General features: G+C 46.6%; 1 protein-coding gene across 1 annotated transcript in view; it reads left to right on the forward strand.

Moving 5' to 3' along the window:
* GIGYF2 (GRB10 interacting GYF protein 2) overlaps positions 1–23,905 on the forward strand; it is a 1,757,193-nt gene that overhangs the window by 231,572 nt on the left and 1,501,716 nt on the right. The window contains exon 6 of the mRNA XM_078666006.1: positions 8,329–8,437. Within this exon, the coding sequence (XP_078522132.1) occupies positions 8,329–8,437 (109 nt within the window). The remainder of the gene's footprint in view (positions 1–8,328; positions 8,438–23,905) is intronic.

Consider the following 23,905-nt stretch of genomic DNA (forward strand, 5'->3'; position numbering starts at 1 on the left):
GGCAAAGGTTTCTATTCCTGGTTTGCAAGACGGAAGAAAAATGGCGCCCCATCTTAGACCTGAGGGAGCTCAACACCTATCTCATAAAACTCTCGTTTCGGGCGGTGTCTCTTCAGGATATCTTGCGTCTCCTGAATTCAGGCGATTACATGGCAACTCTGGATCTCGATCAACCCAGCCCACAGAAGATTTCTATGCTTCACAGTAGTCAAGTGCCACTTTCAGTTCAAGGTCCTGCCTTTCGGACTCTGATCCGCTCTGTGGATATTCACTAAGGTATTGGCCCCAGTTGCAACGTTTCTCAGAAAACAGTCACTGCAGGTTTTTCCCTACCTGGACGATTGGTTGATAAAAGCTCCATCTTCTCAAGTGACTAAATGCTGGCATTTGTAGAGCGCACAGCTACCTCCAACGGAAGTGTCCCGGCGCTGTCTGTATACCGCTTAGGAACCCTTCCTGACTTTTCCCTGTGAAATGTCCACTCCTGGGCACCCCCAAGGTGAAACCAGGCATCCCAGCGCTGTTGGGGCCGTTGTGGAGATTAAGCAAGCTATTGCCCAGAGTTGCAGAGTGGGACCCATGATTAGAATAGGCACCGAGGCGAGAATTATCAGGTCTGAGGAAATTGAGCCCAAGACCCGCTGAGACGGGTATTGAACCCTGGTCCCGGACCAGACCTCTGAATCAGGGTCTGTCGCTCTAACCCATTTGAGCCACACTTCCTACAAGGGCAGTCGAAAGTGCCTACAAGGGCAGTCGAAAGTTGCATTCAGCTTTTCAATCATTTGGGTTCAACAGAAACAAGTCAGTCCTTCTTCCATCCTGGTCGGCCAAGTTTCTAGGGTCCATTCTGGATACAACTTGTTGCAAAGCTTTCCCATCAGAGGAAAGACAGAAAAGGCTGATTTTTTTTTTTCCGCCTGTAAATTGCAAAGAAGACTATCTCGGTCTATCCGCTGATACAAATCTCTCCTAGGATAGATTTCATCCTGCATTCCCTTAATTCCGCATTTCAGACTTCGTATGCGCCCATTACAAGAATAACTGGACATGTAATGGCACCAGTGGGAAGGCTTGTTCGACAACAGGATAATAGTTACTCCTCTTATGACAGAGGCGATCAGCTGGTGGACGATCAAAGACAATATCTCAAAAGGTCTCACTTTCACAAGTGCTCCAGTTCCTTTGATACTGACCACGGACGCCTCTCTAGAAGGCTCGGGAGCGGTTTTGCAAGACCTTTAAGTAAGCGATCACTGGGAATCCGAACAACGCACTCTCCACATCAATCTTCTGGAGCGCAAGGCGATTTGTTTGGCTTTACAGGCTTTCCTTCCGAAGATTGGGAACTCCACCTTCCTGGTCCATACAGACAACACAACGGCCATGCACTATGTGAACAAACAAGGTGGAACGAGATCTCAACTTCTTTCCAGGGAGGCCCAAGAGATCTGGGAATGGGCAATTCTTCGCAAAATCGCTCTCTCAGCATAGCATCTTCCAGGTACCCTCAACACGACAGCAGATACATTGAGTCGTCTGAAGTCAGTCTGTCACAAGTGGGAACTGGATTGGGGCACTCTACTGTATTTTCACTCGTTGGGGCACTCCGTCCATAGACCTGTTCGCTACCCCAGACAACAGGAAATGCCGTTTTTACGCAAGCAGGGATCACCATCTGTGAGAAAGTGGCTCTATATATACTGGACCAAAGTACGGTACAGTGTGTATAGAGACCACAAACCCCAGAGGTATAACGGAGGTTAAAGTCAGGGCTGATCGTACTCTCAAAAGTGGTAGCTTGGTCGAGGAGTAAGGCAGTACCAGAGGACAGTATAAAGCATTTGTTGTACACACTCATTCAGCTAAAGGTTTCACACACTCAAGGACTGAACTCCAGGCCAATTGTTTTTATATCAAAAGATATAGTTTATATTTTTAGAACCAACAGGTATCAAAATATACTTTTCTCAATATGAGTGATCTCAGGTAATTATTTTGCAGAAAGGTAATAACTTTGTAAACATAATAGGTACAGTGGTTGCAATAGGCAACACAATTCTAAACACAATTTAACATTGAGCTCAATGGGTTTTTCTACAGAAATGCAGCCCGGGGTCGTGCTTCACCTCGCCTCCTCCACCTGAGGGGTGGAGTTGGCACAGGCTGGCACCCCCCCTTCCTGACGTAGGGTATCCCGCCAGTCTTCCCGCCAGAGGGGGGGGGGGGGTCAGAACTGGTGGAGGCCAGTTGCTGAGTAGAGCAAGTGATCTGGGGAAGCTCACAAGGGCGGCAGGCCTTTGAAGCTTCCCCCTGCCCATCCTGGGGGAGAAGACCGAGCACCTCGCCCAGGATGTGCATTGTTGCAGGCCCAGGAGAGCGGGGGGCTCTCCACCCAGGGGTCCAGCAACATGTCTGCTGTGTGGCAGCCCAGGCAGCCACTCAGACCAGACGTGGATTGTAGGTTAGGGTTCAGGGGGCATCTCTAAGATGTCCTCTGTGGTGCATTTTACCTTAAATCCCACACTGGCATCAGTGTGGGTTTAATGTGCTGAGAAGTTTGATATCAAACTTGTCAGTCTTCAGTGGAGCCATTATGGTGCTGTGGAGTTCGTAATGACAACCTCCCAGTACCATATACTCTGAATGGCATTACTGCAGTTACAGTGCCCAGGGATGGCCCCGGGTACTGTAGGGGCACAGGGCGCATGCACCTGTGCCCACACCACTGGCATAGTGCACCCAGCTAGAGGGGTGACTGAGGTATGCCAGGGCAGTGGGTCTTGTGGGCATAGCGCACAGGGATGTGTGCCATGTCGACTCTTTGTATAGTTCTGCACCTAGACACAGCCTGCAACGGCAGTATGTGGGGGTCTGGGTACAGGGCCCCTAAGGTTGGCACAATAAGTAATGCAGCCCTTAGGGGCCTTCTCTGGTCACCATGCCCTAGGTACCTAGGGTACCATTTACTAGGGGCTGATAGGTGGCCAGAGATGCCAATTGGGTTTTAGGTTCAACACAGTTTTATCGAAGGAACACAGGCCCTGGGCACCTGGTTGGCAGGAGCCTAGGGCACACTCAGTCAAAGCACATCAGCAGTTCAGCAAAAAGTGGGGGCATACCAATGCAAGAAAGATGGCACTTTCTCACACCATCGGGGATCGTTGAGAAATGCTCTTTCAATGGCTTAGTTAGGTGCATTTGTTTACGCCTTTCCGCCAACTCCCCTGATTCCAAGATTACTCAGAAAATTCAAAACGGAACCCTGCACAATGATTCTAATAGCACCGGCGTGGCCCTGCCAGTTCTGGTTCACTGAGCTTTTCCTACTCGCTCAAGATCATCCGGTTCACCTGCGTCCCATTCCTTCTCTATTGACGATGTCCCAGGGCCAAGTGGTACATCCGGATCCGAGCTCACTTCAGTTGACAGCGTGGCTCCTGAGCACCGAGTGTTCCAGAATTTAAATATCCCTCAAGAATGTAAGTAGGTTTTAGCTCAAGCCCGTGCATTAAGTACAAATAAAACCTATCGCTCAAAATGGAAACCTTTTTGTTTGTGGGGCCACCGATAAAACCTTCATCCGTTCTCTTCTGCTCCTCATCAAATATTACCTTACATTCTATCCCTGGCCAAGTCAGGTCTTGCACATTCTTCCATCAAGGTGCACCTGGCGGCTATATCTAGATTCAGACGGACAGCCTCTGGCCCTTCCCTCTGGTCTGCAAGAATTGTCAAATAATTTCTGAAAGGACTCTTTAGAGTTTTCCTTCCAGTTCGACCTCCGCATACCATGTGGCAACTCAACTTGGTTCTTGCTCATCTCATGAGACCTCCGTTTGAGCCTATTCATAGAGCGGATCTTAAATTTCTGTCATGGAAGGTGGCTCTCCTTCTTGCCTTAACGTCATACAGGAGAATTGGAGAACTCAAAGCTCTCACAATTAAGGAACTTTTTTTACAGTTCAAAAACGACACTCTGATTTTAAGAACCAATCCGAAATGTATTCCAAAGGTCCCTTCGGATTTCCATTTCAATGAGCCTGTCATTCTAAAATCTTTATTCCCTCGACCTACGACTCCAGCAGAAAGGTCTCTTCATTCCTTGGATGTTCAGAGATGTTTGAAATTTTATCTTCAGCGCACCAAGGATTTCAGGAAATCTACCCAACTCTTGTTGCTTTTAGTGCTCCTCGAAAAGGTTTTCCCCTTTCAAACCAAGGGATTTCACGTTGTAGTGCCAGTGCAATTCACTACTGTAACCAAGCGGCGGGTAAGCTGCTAGAAGGATGTGTCTGGGCTCACTCCACAATATCCTTTTCATCGTCTGCTGCTCTTTTCACTGGAGTTCCTATCAAGGACATTTGTAGGGCAGCTACATTGAGCAGTGCCCATACTTTCATAAAGCACAACTGCTTGTCCCACTGCCGCCTCACTCCGTGAGTGAGGCGGCAGTGGGACAAGCAGTCCTGAGAAATCTCTTCCAGTAAGTGATTAGCTTTTCCTTCTACCCCTCCTTCCTGTTATTGCACATTTTGTATCTGGTAAGGTTTACTGACTAATGTTTCAATGTCTGTTTATTTCTTATGAAAATATGGATACAGAGTTATTTTAGTATTTGTCACAAAATATGCTTTGTTGCTAACTGCTAGCAACTCTGATACAAGCTATGGGAATCTATGAAAGTTCCAATACTGGTGTAAGAAAACCAGTTACTCACCTGTAACTTTGGTTCTCCAGTATTGGTAACTTTTATAGATTCCCATGCTCCACCCTCCTCCCCTGGGTAAGACCAGCCTTCAGCATATGTGGTTACTGTTAACCAATGGCTACGAAAATCTGAAGCTTTCTCAGGAAGGTTCTATGGGGTGAGGCTAATCTGATTTGTTGTTGCATGTTTTTGGTCTCTTTTGCAAAAAGAGGTGGCTATGCTACCAAATGAGAGGAGGCATATGCCTTTTTCTCTTTTGTACCTACTGCTATGTTATTTTTTAATTACCGAGGCTCCCATTCCGAAGACGGGGAATGTTACAAGCTATGGGAATCTATGAAAGTTACCAATACTGAAGAACCAAAGTTACAGGTAAGTAACTTGTTTTCTTCCCTTTCCTAATCTATATACAAGTTTTCAGAGACCAGAATCTTCACTCTTGAGACCCCAAGGCATGTACAGAAACAGGAAGTCACATCTTCATGAGAATTACCACCACCAGAACATGATGGTGGAAGAAGAGTATAGGTCAAGGGAGATATAAGGATCTGTGGGAGCTTTTCTCTAGTTGTTGAACCTGCCCCTTTGATTGTGAAGCCTGTGCAGACCCTTTATTGCAGCTAGGGATTGGTAGGAGCTCCCAGCGTTTGGAGATAGACCAACAGATTGTCTGGACAGTGATGTTGCAACCACTAGAGGCTTATCTCCGATGTCTGTCTTATGGTTAAAACTGGCGACTTGATTTAGATGGACTGTTTTTGTCAACATGCACCAAGCATGTGGGGAAGCTGACACCCCATACAGCCTGGGGAAACTCACTGTTCGTCATACAGGGTCTAAAGGAGTGATTTTTCCCAATCACAATGTATTACTTCTGTAGAGCATTTGTTGTTTGACACTGCTTTGCTTTTGGCTGTTTAGTGCGGCCTAATTGTTTTATCTAGAGTTAGGTTTTTAAAGGCTTCCAAGGGAAAAATGCATGACACTGTTGTTTTGATGTAGTAGAGAATAATATCTTACACAAACAGGACAGTATTGAGACTCCCTTTGAGGACACAGAAAGGATCGATTCATCAGAGAGATGGCTACAGAGACCTAGCAATGCAACCAAACTGCCACATTTCAGTCTTGCACCTATAGTATTTTTATCTTCTTGGAAGACCATGTGGAGCCACTTAAAAGCCTCTTGATCCAACATCATCAGGGGCATGGGGTTGTCATCTATGGGGGAGGTGGTAGGGTGGGAGACATACTTGGCAACATTCCTGCAACAGGCTTTCCTCCCTTACTAAGAGTGAAAAACAAAACATCGGACACTCCGGATGGGAATACGAATACCTATGAGCAGTGTTAAGAAAAAAGAGCATAACGCTGGAGCCGTATTATGAGGGTGATATTTGAAGTATTGGAGAGGCAGTTGTAGAGAGGGTTGTCTCACAAAGGCTGTCTAATTCCACTCTCTCCAGCGCCTAGCCACCTTAACATAATGAGGAGTCAAAAGAGAAATGTTGGCATCTGTTCTTTTCCCTAATTGACTAACGATCACAGTGATCAACAAATCTTACATGTTTGTCCAGGTCACTAAAGATTTTGTGGACTTCTTAAGACTCTTAGGTAATGACCGCTGAGAAACAGGAGGCAAACAAACCGAGCAGGAAGACCTAGTACAACCCATCCCAGAAAATGACAAATAGTATCCTTGTGCTGAGGTCCATGATAGTGATGTGCGCGATTATCACCATAACTATTTTTTACATCTGGAAACAAGGGGCACCAAGCCTCCTGCTCTGCTGGCTGGCATTAGCTTTGTGGGAAGCGAGCTCTGCTACAGAAATGTTTCCAGCTTGTCTCCCATATTGCACGGATAGACCACACCAGATAGACACTCTGAGGAAGTTCCTCTGTGTCGCTGAAGTGCTAGATTCCCCAAGAATTCATGCAGCCAACTTGTCACTGATGCAGTCATTTCTCCCCGAAACCACAAATGCTAGTTCCTTTTGTGATAAACCAGTAATGATGGGATTAACGGGTGCATTGCTATACACCTATACTATGACTCCCCTGTTCTTGGCCAATTTCCTGAAAATCAGGGTTGCCATGTGTGCATGTGGATTCTGTAGCACCAGACGGATCATGCCAGGTTTGGTACTGGGTTGTTATACTTCACTGCAACTTGTGAATACTGATGGTCTCTAGGAAATCCTTTACAAGAACCATTGTCTCTGTATGTGTCATCCGACATTAGCAAGGAACAGTAAGCTGCTCACATGTTCTGCAGCAGAAAAAGTGATGTTTACATCTCTGGAGTGGACAGGGGTTCAGGTGCACGTCAAGACCTTTCTCATGAGCCAGAGGAGCTGAACAAATCAAATGTGCAGATTTCCAGGTCTATCGAAGCAGTCTAGTAACGTGACGAACATGATGCGCTTAATTCCTTCCTGTAAGTTATCCTGGGTCCTACTTGTACCTTAATTTAATTCTCACTAGGCTGATGCACAAGCCTTTCAAGCCAAAGACAAAATTAGATTTTTGGTTTATTCCCTGGAAACTGAATTTGCTAATGGCCATAATATCAACGAGGTGGATAACTGAGTGCTATGCCATGTGTGCATCAGTGCCATTTCTTTTTTTTCCACAAGGATATGATGGTTTTGCTACACTACACATAAAGCCATCTGGTGTCAAGGTGCACTGGTGCTTAAGCGGCACCTGTTGCATTATTCAGCCTAGTCTCTCACACACACATGCTGTTGTCTAGGTGGATCATCCTCATGCATTCTACTGCCACTATGCCCTTGAGGCTCCCTCCCACAGTGAGACTTGGTTTGGCCTGGAGGTTCTCTACATCCTTTTTATCTGGTATTGAGCTGCCAATTTCGTCTTCTTTTCTTCCTCCTCTTTCTGTTATGCCTTCTACTCAGTCTCCCTTACTCTTAATCTGTAAACTGTATCCCATTATCCATCCCTTTCTGCCACACTTTCTAGAATTGACCAGAAAACATTCATCAATTAGTTCCCTTTTTAATGAAAGATGACTGGCGAGGATAAGTGCACATGCTGGGATGGGAATGTGCTGTGTATAATGTAGTCATGGTTACATGCAACAGACATAGAAAAGTCCACAAGTTCATAAAGGGAAAATATATGGGTTAAGAGTAACAGAGGCACAATTAAGGTAACCATTATCTTGATTTTTGAAGTATGACCTTAGTGCACAGTTGTACCTGGGTTGGGTATAAACCAGGATGGATGATGCACACACTCAATGATTACCTTCTTAAAGACTTATTTGACACTGACCGCATGTAGAAGAATACAGGATACAAACCATATATCAGGAGCGGCTGTTCAGCTGTGAGAAGTAATAATTAGCAATGATCCAGCCACCATCCTTGGTTAATAACCAGAAGTTAAATTACTGTCTCCCAACAGAGGAACTGATGAGCACTTTGTTGCATTAAGTCAAGAATTCAAGTCCCACATGAAGTATGAGATGCTGAATGTTCCTCACATTCACTTTATTAATTCATATTCAAACATTTGTTCTTTTTCGTTCATGATAAAAAACCCATAGGAGAGTAGGTCACCGGTTGTAATTTTCACTCTTAATTTTTCAGGAAGAGGTCGAGGAGAGGGCGGTTTTTACCAAAGAAGTTTTGATGAAGTTGAATCCAGTTTTGGTCGAGGAATTCGTGAAATGCACAGATCACAGAGTTGGGAAGAAAGGTAATTGACGAAATGGAGTACTGTGTAAGAGCACAACTGTTTACCATATCACAGCTTTCTAAAGAGCAGTATTTTGTGACACCCCTTACATAGAAGGGAAACAGGCTATTGGCTTTACATGGAAGAAAATACTTTGTATCACATCAAGATGAGAAATGCTGCAAGAATTAAAAAATTGCTTGCATTCGCACGAAGAATTTTAAATTCTATTAAGGACAGGGAGGCAAGGATTATTGCTTCTTTCTTAACTGGAAAATTTCAGCAGCCAATGAAAAACGTTCAAACAAGTTATAAACTACATTTCCCATGATGCTATTTTATCTAACCACCAATCACTGTTTCTCAGTCCATGTAAGTAGGACCCATTTACATATTGTGAGCCTCTTTCTTTGCATGGAAACAATAATTAACGCAGACATCTGTAACTTCCTAGTGTCGACCGCTCTCCTCGCGGCCATCCTTGACTCCAGCGATAGCTCAAACGTGAGCCATGACACAAAGTGTCAACCTTGACCAGAAACTTTAAACAGGAACACTCCCTTTTCTGTTCTGAACCTGAAACGAAAAAGGAATCAGTAATATCTATGGAAAAACATCCAGAATATTCGGGCTTGTAACACATCATTACAGTCATGATAATGACAGAAAGGGTGGGATAATCCTTGCCTTTGTGTCCTCAATAGAACTGAAAATTCTTGACACGAATGCTAGCAAATCTTTTATACTATTAGAGGACCGGAGGCTTCGGATTATTGCTCGTTTAATGCTTATCAAATACCACAGAGGAAATATAGCACACAGGTTTGTAATAAAACTGTATAAAGGAAGATTCAGAGGACCAATCAGTTGATTGCATTATATCCTGAATATCGGAACCCAGCATATATGACTGAGATGCCATTGCGCCTCTAATAGAAAGAGCACCAAACACCTGCATGTCAATATCAGACTCTGCCATGACTGATCTCAGCCATCAAGAAATTGTGGCCGATGTAACAGGCTTAAAATGCTTTTGTAAGGCAATTAACACTCTTGTGCAACCATCTGGTCTTACAGAACGGGTGCATTTCTCATACCCCTTTAGAATTGAACTACACATCATTTTTCATTAGAAGGAAAGCATTATATTCAATACAGCGTGGAAAAGTTTTAGTTCTGTAGAAATAGTAAAAGAAACTCCTTCTGGAGTGAATACTCTGCCTGTCAAGTTGAGAACTCTCATCCGAGGTACGACTACAAGCAGGCAAACACAAAAGCATAGCCAGTTTGGCTGACAGCTGTTTCCTAGACAACTTTTAAATTGTCTGGCCATCGTTCAAACAAGGCAATACCCTAGACACATCCCACAAAAATGAATACTTGGCCTTAGGAGGATTCGCTTCCCGAATACCTTTAAGCAATTTGCATATCAATGGATGCATACCTATGGGTCTACCATCAACCTGGGCATGCCCTGCAGAGATGGCAGATCGAAAGCTAATTACCGACTTGTTTGTCAGACCCTCCTAGGCCTTGTGGGAAAGAAAGTTTATCACTTGAGATAACTCTGCCTCCACAGGATCCAGGTGCTGTTACAGGTATGTAGGAAGCAGGGTTTCTGTTGCAGTACCCCCTACTTTTTGCCAGATTACTGAAGCACTTTGACTTAATGTGCCCTGGGACCCTGCCAATCAGATTCACATGGCTTGTGTTCTTTCACAAAACTGTACCTTGTATCCTCAATTGGAACCTCTTTGGCCACATGTCAGTCCCTTGCAAAAGTTACCATGGGTACCAAGGGCACTATGGCCAAGGAAGGCCTCTAAGGGCTGCAGCACTTATTGTGTCACCCTTAGAGGCCCTGTACCTTTTTACACACACGCGCACACACACGCACGCACATGTACACACATGCACACACACAGACACACCCCCTTTGCAGGCTGCGTGTTTTGGTACAGAACAAAGTGAAGAGTTGACATGGCACACATCCATGTGTGCCATGCCTACAACCCACTGCCCTGGCATAGGTCAGCCATCTTGGTGGGTGAGGGTACAAGTGCATTGGCCCTGTAGCCCTACAGTTTCTAGACCAATTCTTAGACATTGTAAGTGCAGTAATGCCATTAGGAGTATATGGTGCTGGGGGTTTATCATTACACACTCCACTCCACAGCACCACGATGGCTTTACTGAAAACTGGGAAGTTTGGTATCAAACTTCTCAGCACATTAAATCCACACTGATGCCAGTGTGGGGTTTAATGAAAAATGCACTGAGGGCATCTTAGAGATTCCCCCTGAAAAACGACCAGTCTCTGGTGTTTCCCTGACTGGTACACACCAGCCTGCCATCATGAGACCTGTTTATGGACCCCTGGGGTGGGAACCTTCGCTCCCTGAGCCCAGAAACAAAGCTTTCCTGGGCGGAGGTAGTCACACCTCCCCCAGGTCAGAAAGAGCCATCTGTGGCAGGGGAGCTTCAAAGGCCTTGCTGCCTCTGTAATGCAGCCCCCAGCCTCTCCTATTATCTGGAGCAGGCCCCCTTCCTGTCTCCCCTCCTTTGCGGTGGGAAGACAGGCGGATAAAATCAGAGCAGCCCAGAAGGTGTGCCCACCTCTGCCCCTCAGGTGGGGGAAGACGAGGTGAAGCCCACTCTTCAGGCACTCTCTAATCCGTATTGGGGATTGTGCCCACTCCCCCATGTGGGGTAAGCACACCAAGGGTGTAGTCACCATAAGGTCAGTAGGCCATTGGCTACTGATCTAGAGACTTCTAAAACGCCCCCTAAATACAGTATTTAGGGGCAGCCCTGAACTAAGAAAGCAGATTCCCGCACCCTACGAAGGACAAAGTAAGACGCCCAGCAGAGAAGAGTCTGCAAAGAAGAACTGACTTGGCCCCAGCCCTACTGGCCAGACTGCAGTTTCCAGAGATTCTGCACCAAAAACCGCCTTGTCCTGCAGCCAGCGACCTCCAGAACTCCTGGGAAGACTGACTGCCTTCAACAAAGACTGGATCTCCTGTGAACAGCAGCTCTGTTCAAAAGAAACTCCCAAGACAGACTTTCAGCTTGCTGATGATAAAGAAACCAGGCGCCTGGAACCACCACTGCACCCGACGCCTATGGCCCAAATCCGGGATGTCCACCGGTCCCAGCGAGGTCCCCCAGCGCTCCAGAGTCTGAGTCCACCATGGTTTAACTCCTCCAGGCCTCCCTGACATCGCCTGCAGCCTCTGCACAGAGATCCCCCCTCAACCGCGAGTGGCCCGGTAAGGTGAAATCCAACTGCAAAAGACACCCTTGCATCCAGCTGTCTTTCGCCCTAGAAAAGAGAACCCAAGCTGCACCTACGTCCTGAACCCTCCAACTTACCTACGCAGCAGTTAGTTCCTCATAGAAGTCTTCCTGGATTGAACCTCCAGCCAAAATCCAAAACCGGCAACTCCCATTGAAAACAACAGGGCGCCTGATGCCAAAAAAGCACCCTGCACCCAGCCGCTCTTGTGCCACTGTGGGTGCACCTTGTGTACCAACTCGGATCCCCCTTTGCCCTGAGCCTAACACCAGGAGCTTTGCTCCCCCAACCTTGTGGCCTGCTCGTGAGCAGGCACCAACCTAGAACCCTTATCCCCCCTTGGAAAACATTGGGCCTCTGCACCCGGCTGCCCTAGTGCAGCTGAGGGTGTTCTGAGAGTGCACCCTCGACCCTGGGGAACCCTGGTTCTAACCCCAGAATACCATCTTACCTGCAAATCGTGAACTTAATTTCCTTCCATTGGATTGCATTGACTGCTTTTCCTTGAAAATTCTTCTAAGTGTGGAGTTGGTTTGTATGAAACATTGAAAAACTTCAAATGTACTTAAAGTGAATTACTTAACTTTTGTCTAAGAAATGTCTCGGTGTGATATCTAGGCTTATCACACTGATTAGCAAAAGTAACTCAAAAAGTAATCTAAAAAGTAACGTGCAGAGTAATCTGTAAAGTAACTGAAAAATAACTTTGAAATGACCTTAATTCAACCAGCTGAATTTGAACCTGTTTTAAACTGTAAATCACTGCATAAGATTTTGCAAAGTATTATGTTCGAGGCATATGAGCTGCAGATTGTACACTTAGCATTAGATCTCCACCTGGTGTTGGGCTCGGATGATTGCATGTTGTTGTCGTCTTGGAAGAAGTCTTTGTAGTCACAAGATAGGTGACTCCTCCTTTGGACGATAGTGCGCATGGGCATTGGCTCCATCCTTAGATTGTTTTTTTCTGCCACTAGGTTCGGATGCAACTTTTCCGCTCTGGTTCGAAAATCTACTTTTCAAAGACTTCAATGCGCAAAGCTTTCTAAAAACAAAATAACTTCAATATACATAGACACGACCTCATCACTTCGATTCCGGTCGTCGACGCGGGCCGCGGGCCTACCCATGTGGTGAGGCGTACACCTCATGGAAAGGACACCATTCAAAAGATGCCCCAAGTGTGGAGCAAAATTTCCACACAGCGACGATCACGGGGTGTGTAACCTGTGTTTATCACCGGAACACGACGAGTCGAGCTGCACAGCTTGTGTGTCCTTTCGATCCAAGAAGACCATTAGAGATCAGAGGGCCCGTCGACGCGACATGCAGAGATCAGCTCTGGAACCAGTGGATATCTTCGACCAAGGTCCATGTGTCCCCGAGGAAGATTCTGATCTCCAGATCGTATCTGAGGCAGACGACTCCGATGACTCCATACCATCAGGTCAACGCATGAGTACGACTGCCCCTACCCCAGCCCCAACACCTAAACCAAAGGCTAAGGTCAAAACTCCGCCTTCGGGGCCCAGTCGAGACCGAGACATTGCTTCGAAAGCCCCGCCATCGAGCTCGGCTCCGAAGAAAATATTAAAGCATTCCAGTAGCTCCATTCCGAGCAAACCGCACGTGCCGATACGACCAGCTCCCTCGGCACCGAAACCGAAAAGTCCTGGTTCCGAAAAAGACCTAGGAACAGTTGACTCCTAAAGACAATACGGCACCGAAACCAATGAAGCCTGTTTCCGACACTTCCAAGCATACCAAAACAGCTTCCAGTCCAAAATCTTCGGTGCCGACGCCTACAAAGCCTGCTACCGATGCCTCCAAGCCCTCGAACCAGGCCTCGACGCCGAAAACGATAACTTCTGTGCCGAAAACTACGCCAAAGAACTATACAACTCCTAAGGCTAGGAAAAGAGCAAATTCACAAACATCAGAAGAAGCACCACCTCCTGATAAAGAATCCAAAATCATAGATGCTTCAGGGAAAAAAATAGCTGCCCAAGCTAGTAATGCATGGCGCATTGCTAACACACAGGCCCTCCTCGCAAGATATGATGGGGCTCACTATGATCAGCTAGAGAAGCTACTACAACATCTACCTGATCAATATAAGGCACAAGCAGATGACCTCATTTAAGAGGGTAAGCTCATATCTAACGCCTCAATTAAATTCGCACTAAATGTAGCAGACACTGCATCCAGGGCAATAAACACCAGTGTCCTTCTTAGACGCCACACGTGGCTACACACTTCAGGATTTAAGCAAGAGGAACAGACTACTATCTTAAATCAACCATTCAACCAACACCAGTTTGGTCCAGAAGTAGACACAGCTCTTGAAAAAATGAAAAAAGACACTGACACAATCAAGTCAATGGGAGCTTTGCAGTCCACCCAAGCAAGAGGCTCCTTTCGTTGCTCCTTTTACAGAGGAGGCTCCAAACAAGCTGGAGCAGACAATTCAGCTTCCTTTAAAACTAATACACAAGCATCCTCTAATAAAGGATACTTTAGAGGGGGCTACAGAGGTAATAACAATAAGGGAAGAGGTTGAGGTAACAACAACAATCGATCCTCTTCCACCACTAAACAGTGACTTCCTTCAGCTCCCCCAACAGCATACCACTCCTGTAGGGGGGCGATTAACACAGTTCCTACCTGTCTGGAATTCCATCACAACAGACAAGTGGGTAAGACAGATTATCCAGTGTGGTTACTGCCTGGAGCTTACAGCTACCCCTCCAAAGATGCCGCCCACATAGCGTCCAATGTCCATAGAACATCTAACACTGCTCCGTCAAGAGGTTCTCTCATTGCTACAAAAATATGCAATAGAGCTAGTTCCATTGCAACATCAAGGAACAGGGGTCTATTCACTCTATTTCCTAATACCCAAAAAGGATGGGACACTAAAACCAATTTGGAGGCCTCTCAATCTGTATATACACTCAGATCATTTTCACATGATCACTTTACAGCAAGTGCTCCCATTATTGCAACAAGGCGATTTCTTCACTACACTAGACCTCAAAGACGCCTACTTTCACATTCCCATACATCCTTCTCACAGGAAGTCTCTCAGGTTTGCGCTAGAAGGACAACACTATCAATTCAAAGTCCTTCCATTCGGGGTAACAACAGCCCAAGAGTGATCACAAAGTGCTTAGCAGTAGTAGCAGCATATCTCCGAAGACAACATATCCATGTCTTCCCTTACTTAGACGATTGGCTCATAAAGGCCAAGTCATTCAACCAGTGCGTTAAACACACATCCCACACAATTCAGACACTGCACTACTTGGGGTTTACAATAAACCACACCAAGTCACATCTACAGCCCTCTCATGTACATCAATACCTAGGGGCTACCATAAACACCAATACAGCTCTAGCTTATCCCAGTCCAGCCAGGATACAGAGCATTCAAGCCTTAGTCACAAGGTTTCAAAACCAACACTCTCTCCCAGCCAGAGTGTTCATGCAACTAATAGGCATGATGGCATCTTGCATTTTTATTGTACCATATGCAAGACTGCAAATGCGTCCATTGCAGGAATGTCTAGCACATCAGTGGAATCAGGCACAAGGACAACTGACAGACCTGGTGTTGGTAGACAGCTGCACACATCGCTCTCTACAGTGATGGAACACCAAAAACTTGTCCAGAGGGCGGCCGTTCCTCGAGCCTGTTCCACAAATAGTACTGACAACAGACGCATCCCTGACAGGATGGGGAGCACATCTGCTCCACCACACAACTCAGGGAAGATGGACTGCTCAACAAAAGGTGCTTCACATCAATCACCTAGAGTTGTTGGTGATTTTCCTGGCACTAAAGTCCTTCCAAGTACACATACAGAACAAAGATGTTTTAATCCGGACGGACAACATGACAGCCATGTACTACATACAGAAACAAGGAGGCACACATTCCCTGCAACTGTCCCAGCTCGCACAAAACATTTGGAGATGGGCCATTCCACAAAAGATATATCTGCTTGCAGAACACCTTCCAGGAGTTCACAATCAGATAGCCGATCTGTTAAGTCGACAGACACAACAGATTCATGAATGGGAACTACATCTGTAAGTTCTTCAACCATTCTTTCACAAGTGGGGTCATCCAGACATAGACCTGTGTTTGAGGCATGTGGGCTGCTGAATTTATATCTGTGCATAGATCGCCGCCTAGTGTTGGGTCCGGATGATTGCACATTGTTGTCCTGGAAGAGTCTTCGAAGTATCACGAGATAGGTGGCTCCTCCCCTGAACTACAGTGCGCATGGGCATCCTCTCCATCCTCAGATTTTTTTTCCGCCATTGGGTTCGGATGTACTTTCTTAACTCGCGTTCGGAATATATATAAAACCTTTTTCTCAAGGCCAAAAGGCCTTCGGGGCGTCGGTATTGTCTTTCGTTCGGTGCCTCGTACTTGTTCCAGTTCTTCGAGCCGGCCTTCGAAGGCCGCTTGCCTTTTCGACACCAAAGGCCCCATCCACGATCGACAATGGAACGGAGTCCGTTCAAACGATGTCCCGTTTGCAACTCCAAATACCCTCACATCGATGTGCACCCGGTGTGCAATAAATGTCTATCACCAGACCACGACGAGGCCAGCTGCATGGCCTCTTCTCGATTCAGGTAGAAGGAAACTCTTCGGCTTCGACGCGCCGCAAGACAGTCGGCACGGGAGTCAGCGCCCGAACCGGAGAACATCTTCGAGGCTGACGACGAAGAGGGTGTAGAAGAAGAGGGTTCGAGGCATGTGGGCTGCTAAATTCATATCTTTAGCATAGATCGCCGCCTAGTGTTGGGTCCGGATGATTGCACATTGTTGTCCTGGAAGAGTCTTCGAAGTATCACGAGATAGGTGGCTCCTCCCCTGGACTACAGTGCGCATGGGCATCGGCTCCATCCCCAGATTGTTTTTTTCCGCCATTGGGTTCGGATGTGATTTCGACGCCTCCTTGTCGGAATCGAATATATTACTACCTTAAGGCCAAAAGGCCTTCGTTCTTCGCGTCGGTATTGTTTGCGTACGGTCCCGAGCATCGTCCGACTCTTCGTGTCGGAATTCTGAGGAGTTTCTTACTCTTCGCATCGAGGCCCTGTGCTCGCAGCAAGACCCCGACGAACTCATCATGGAACGGAGTCCGTTCAAGCGCTGCCCCGTGTGTGGGTCCAAGTACCCACACATCGACGTGCATCCAGTTTGTAATAAATGTCTCTCGCCGGATCACGACGAGGACAACTGCATGGCCTGCTCCAAATTCAGGTCAAAGAAAACACTCAAGCATCGGCGCGCGGCGCGCCTCGAAGCCTTACACGCAGCCCCGGCACCCGACGACATATTCGACGACCCCGCAGAAGAAGGCCTAAGCCATCATCTTCAAATTTCGCCACCATCGACGGAGGTCGAGGCCGATCCAGAGGAATACATCGAAGGACAGTGCCAAGACCTTGAATACGTCGATGAGGTAGGGGACGCCGAAGAAGTCTATGGGGCCGCGGAAGATAGCTCAGAGGAAGAGCTATGCCCCGAACGTTACTCGACTCAGGCTCAGGTCACGGGATCACCACTCGGCCTTACCCACGACCCTGCACCGATATCCCCAGCCCCGCCTTCGGGCCCGGCCACGGATAAGCCGGAGGAGCCGTCGTTGCACGTATCGAAACTGAAACCGCAACCATTGCAGTCGACAACATCTAAGATGGCCGGCGTCACGCCTAAACCGAAACCGAAACCTACGGCCTCGACGACACCTAAGATGGCCGAAGACCCGTCGAAAACGAAACCAAAACAAACGGCTTCGTCGACGTCTAAAATAGCCGACGTCCCGTCCAAGATGACGAAGCCTGCTCCGTCTTCGACTCCGTCGCCCTAACCAGGGATGGGTAATTTGTATCGCCCGACGCCCGAGACATTAAGATTTATTGCAAGGGCAAGAAGTTTTAATTACAGTTTTGTCCGAAGGGCAAGTAGACTGTAAATTATGGACTGAGATCAAACTATCCTCTGACCTCTTCAAATTAGCAGTCCGTGTCTCGTCCTCAGTGTAATCACCTAACCCAGGCACACGAGTCATGACACAATTTATAGCAGGATGCAGAGGAGCCTATTTTTGTTTATATAGCCTGCCTGGGCAGCCGAGAGTGTAAAGCACAGCATGAACTTTGTGTAGCACAGAATTTTCCACATGGAGCTTTTGCTGCTGGAGAACACTTCCAGCAATGGCAGGTAGGAGACAAGCTTCTTTGCTCCTTGCTTTTACCAGACTTTTAAAAACGTAATTCACCCTTCTGATGCTGCCCTTTCTTGGCTGCACCCTTGGGCCTCTGTGCTGAACCCAGGTCGCTCGCCTCCGCTCCCCTCCTCTCACCTCCTGTCCCCTCCCCTCTCCTCTCCTCTCCTCCAGAGGCTTGCATTAAGGTGCTTGGATTTATTTTGTCATGCAATTCTTGGGACCCTCTCTGCGCACATTGCTTGCTGTCTGTGCTTCAAGTCTCAGCCTCTTTAGTGTCAACCAAATCAACATTAAAGCACCTTACTTTCCCTGTGGGGCTCTCGTGCAGCCCACAGGCCACCCCTGTTGCTTTCATTTTCACGAGCCTGTAATTTGTAAACCAGTGTCTGCACTATGCTCTTTTTTCCCCTATGGCTCTGCATTTTTTCCTTCACCAGTACACACGAATTGGAGGCCAGAAAAAAAAACAGAAGGGGCAAGGCAGAGTTTGGCAGAAGGCAGGTTTGCAGTGATATGTTTACCACAAACTAAAAGCCCAAACCTTACTGTCTGTGATACGATGTCACCAAAATCTTGCACCTGAAGCTGAGAGGCTTTATATGCTGTTCTGTGCAGCGCCAAGCATGACTTTAAAGCAGCACTGGAGCGCTAGACTAGGGGTGATTTCTTTAAGTCTGTAGAAATGCCATCCATTAGCATCTGCTACATGATGCGACCTCAGGCCCTCACAATGACTATAGCCAGGGCCACTGGAATTGTGATCGAACGTCCACAGTATTTGCCACATAATCCATCATCTGCTGCAAAATGTCTAGCTCAAACGACAAAAAAGTTACTCAAAATGCGACTTTGCGTTTTCCCGCGCAGTGGAAGCCTCTTTGTAAAGCCGGACTGGTCACCTTTCTGTTGATTATTGCTGTATTTGGATGTTCACCTCATACTAATGAGTTGCAACCAATGCCCACAGGGTGTTACCAAGTTTGAAAATTATGAAATAATAAAAGAATACTATTACAAAATGTGCCGAATTATGACATACTTTGCATTTTCTTGCTGCATAATATACTCAAGCCTGCCACATAATTTCGTCCTCTCTTGCTGCATAATTCCAGTGGCCCTGACTATAGCTCTGGTCTGACTGACCACAGGCTTTCCCGCATGCGTTCCAATATCCCACATTTTACCTAATTTACAACAATAACAGGCAAGTCTCTGAAAGCTCTTTTTGTCCCAACTACCCCTAGCAAACACTTTTAAAGTTTGGGTTAGAAACAGTGCTCCGTTGCTGTTTAGCAATTTACTGCAGTGTTGGGTAGCTCTTATTAAAATGAGTTAACCTTTATGTGAACACTGCTAACCTTGCAAGATTAGGAAATGGAGGACCAGAAAAATAAAACACTTGCCGAGGATCACACAATGTAGCTAAGTGGGGGTGAGTCTAGGTTAGAGGCTCAGCACTCTCATTTGGAAGCGGATAAGTCACAAGAAGCTGATGCACTGCACGCTAAGATAAGGCAGGTATGTGGAATGGTTACCTCAAATGTACCAGGAGGAGTAAATAAACAAAGGAGCATGTATGGCTGGATAGTGTGTTTATGCAGTACATAGAAATGGACTTCTTAAAAGTGTACAGAGTAAAGCGGACATAGTAACGTAAATGTGTCCAAATAAATCCTTCTTAAAGTAGATAGGTTGATGAGCCTCTCTGTTGCTACACAACAGAGACTCGTGGCTTTCAGGCTGTAAAGGCCTCTCTGGGCCTAGAAGTCTGTCCTTTGTGTTGTGCTGGCTTTCTCTAGCTAATGCCCTGGATTCTATATTACAGCTACATCTTTGCAAGGGAGCAGTGCTTGAAATGGCACTACAGAGATAAGGTCTGTACCCCAAGGCTGTGAGGAAGGATTGTTTTTTATGCTATTGGAAAGTAATCACATGCAAAGCAAGTGAATAGACTACATGTAGAATGTTCCGTTAAAAGCTGCGAAACTCAGAAAGAGCTAACGTTACAAACCTCTCCGGAGATGCAGCAGAAGAAAGTGAAATTGTTCTTATGCTGTGTGCTTTAGTTTATATCAGAAATCAGAAAATGCCAACAGAACCTCTTATACTTTACACACCAACCACATCAACTTGTGTTAATGACACCTACTTTCTATTTTACTATCTCAGCACGCTGTCATTTTTCGAACTCCCTGCCCAACTTGTCTTTGTCTTGCTGTCTCAACCTTCTGCCATCGGTCTTGTGCCCAGTCTAAACCTCATGATATATCTCTTTCCCCATCTAAGTCGCCTTCATTCTCTTCCTTTTGGATCTAAATCCTCAAACATCTCTAGACAACGTTTACTCTTCTTTCTTTTGCTCCCAGTTGGATGCTCACCTCTGTCCCCTCTCAAACCCCTGATGTAAAACCACCATCCCCTCACTTCCCTTCTGCTCTCCATTCTGAAAGTAAAAACGATTCACAAACTATTGTGGGTGGTCACCTCTACGATGTCTGCACCCATACCCTCTCAAAATGCCCCCACAGTTTGATAGGTCAGTCTCTGGTCTACAGCTGAACAGGGGAATGTTTTGAAAACAAAACCGTTTTTACTTCTGGCTTTTTTTTTTATAGACCCCTGGTTCTTTTTGTTAGGAGATTTGTCCTGCAAGATACGTTCCTCATGTTTTTCCTGGGTTTCCTCTTACACCACTGTATACTTTATTTAAAAAGCAAGTCACCTGACATGTTATTTTAGATCATGTGCAGTTCACTATATAAACTGCCCTTGTATTGGTTCCATATAGCAAGCTGGGGCAGGGTAATTCACCCCTGACCTCAACTGTTAGTTTATCGTGTCCTTAAGGAGTGTCTGCCACTGTTTTATGAGCCTGTATAACAAATTGAGTCCTGGGCTTGGTGGAAGATAATACTGCCCAGCAAACCAGTATTGAAGTGGACTTTCGTCCTGCTGCAGATTCTTTCTTTGGGATGCTTAGACGTCTCTGGTGCAGTAAAGATTCAAGCTTAGTGATTTATTTCACATGCAGCTGCATAGGGCACTTCATTCCCTAATAATGCTTCTAGGACTGACTGTGTAATGTTGGTAAGACTTCTACAGCATAGGTCTAAGTGTGCCTCCCCACCCCAAACTTCCCGATATGTATCACAGTGTCAAAGATTGAGTCATCCAAATGAAAACCTTACACACTTTCAGAGATGATGTTTAGATCTAAGTGGGGCTGAAATCTGAAAACTAAGTGGGGCTGAAATCTGAAGACCCATCCCTTTGGAAAAAAGGAATTGTCTCCTACCCGTCCCAGGACAGCTAGAAATGTCATGCTTTCCTAAGCAGGACACCCTAATCTAGACATAATCACAGATCACATTCATATCCACCCCTGACTATTGCATGAATCTTAAATGCATTGTGGGTAGCAGCTTGGTTCTAGCCGATGTGACTGCGTTTTATATTGTTTGTAAAAACCTTATGTAAAAATGTTATCCTGTAAATATGGAATACTGACTTACACATTACCATGGTGTACATTATACTGGGAATTTCTGATTCGAATATGCAACTTTTGTTGACACTGTTCTCCCAAATGGAAGCTTTAATTTATTGAATGTCTAAAACGCACGGTCTACAACCTAATTTACACTTTTGCCTGCCTATCTTATTGATTCAGTAAACAGGTAAGGCAAGTAGATTTTTTTGCAGGACAAGTAGATTTCTATACAATTTTGTCCCTTGGACAAGTAGATTTTTTAAACAATTCCACACCCCTGGGCCCTCCAAAGTCGAAGAAGGCTGTCGAGTCACCTGCGCCACACACGGTGGCCAAGGACACGTCCTCGAAGAAGGTAGTCCATCACGTCTCGACGGCTGCAGCGTCGACCTCCAAACATACGGTCGAAGCAAAGATCAATAAAGGCCAAGATCCAAAAGCCGGAGCCACTACTCCTCGGCACAAAGATGCTGGATCTGCATCAACGGCATCGGCGCCTAAGACTGCTACAGGGCAGCGAACCGTTGGACTCGAGGATTCATCGGTGCCTACTTCTGCCACGCCGAAGTCCTCCCAAGCGGACGAACATGAAGCATTGGTTACCAAACCCTCGGCTTCATTTACAAAGCAGGTCTCCGACTCCCTCAAACGGATTCAGGAGAAAGCCGTGCCGTCGACGAAGGCTGCGCCGTCGGATCCAAAACCAGTGGAGCCACCTGCCAAACCGTCGACGAAACTTCTCTACACCCTGCCACCGAAGGCGGCACCAAGGGCGTTTGCACCCAATACGGTGCTGAAGACCTCGGGAACGTCGGAATATTCGACGCCCAGTGCTAATTTGCCTCGACAAACAGCGTCAGAGGACCAATCAGAGCGTTATATCGATGCACACACAGGGAAACTGACACTTTACAAGAGAAAGATCACTTCCCAGCCACTGGAGTCTTTTGTTATTCCACTAAAAAAGAAAAGGCAATCACAGGACATACCTGCCCTTGTTGAACCTCTTCAACCTCCACCAAGGAGGAGTCCAACACCTTCCGCCAACCAATCAGGGGGTGAGGATGATGACCAAGATGAACAATACAACTTCCCTACTGGCAATGACCCTGATGTACAACAGGACTCATATGACGACGCTGGGGACCAGGGAAGCCATCAGGTGATACAGGACCCACAGGGTTTTGGGGCACGTACATCACCAACAGAGGATTCAGCAGCTTTCAATGCTTTAATAGAGAGGGTAGCTGCAAATCATAATGTAGACATGCATGCTGACCCGGTGGAAGAGGATTTCCTGTTTGACACTTTCTCTGTCTCCGAAAGAACAGTCAAAACACTTCCTATGTTGAAAGGTGTCCTTAAACATGCGCCAGAGATCTTTAAAGAACCTACAAGGGCGAGAGTGGTAAACCCACGTATCGAGAAAAAATACAGGCCAGCACCTGGGGACCCTGCCTATATTCGGGGACAGTTGCCTCTGGATTCGTTGGTGGTCGCAAATGCCCGCAAGAGGGCCAACTCCCAAACAACTGGTGAAGCTCCTCCCCCAGACAAGGAGTCGAAAGTGCTTGAGGCATCCGGCAAGAGGGTGGCTGCGCAGGCTGCTAATGTATGGCGTATTGCTAACACACAAGCACTATTGGCGCGTTATGATAGGGCGCATTACGACACCCTAGAACAGCTCCTTCAACATCTACCTGATGAGTATAAGGAAGCAGCCGAAATGCTCATACAAGAGGGAAAGCTTATATCAAATGCTGCAATAAAGTGTGCACTTGATGTAGCGGACACAGCGGCTAGAGGAATTAACACTAGTGTCATGCTGAGGCGCCAAGCCTGGCTTCGTATATCTGGATTTAAGCCTGACATCCAAACTACAATCCTTAACCAGCCCGTCAATTCTGACAGACTGTTTGGCCCAGATGTAGACACCACACTTGAAAAGATTAAAAAGGACAACGAGACTGCTAAGTCCATGGGGGCACTTCAGTCACAACAGTTCAGGGGCAACACTTTTCGTCGCTCAGGAGCGCGTAGTGTTACCAGAGGACACATGGGACAGCAAACACAATTCACAAAAGGTGGTGCGCAATCCTCGTACCCCAAGCAAGGTAGAGGGGGTTACCGAGGTAACAGTGCCAAAGGCAGGGGCAGAGGGAACAACAACTCCCGTTCCTCTGCCGCAAACAAGCAGTGACTCCCTGTCACTACCCCCCGACCATCCAACACCTGTCGGGGGAAGACTCCAGCAGTTCCTGCCAGTCTGGTCGTCCATCACCACAGACAGGTGGGTGAGAAAACGAATCCAGTACGGTTATTGTTTGGAGTTAACATCCACTCCTCCCAACATTCCCCCAAGACACCGTCCTATGTCGGCAGAGCACTTGCACTTATTGCAGCAGGAAGTGCTAGTAATGCTGCAAAAAGGAGCAATCGAACTCGTGCCA

This window comes from Lissotriton helveticus, chromosome 11, assembly GCF_964261635.1.
Source record: "Lissotriton helveticus chromosome 11, aLisHel1.1, whole genome shotgun sequence".
Taxonomy (NCBI): Eukaryota; Metazoa; Chordata; class Amphibia; order Caudata; family Salamandridae; genus Lissotriton; species Lissotriton helveticus.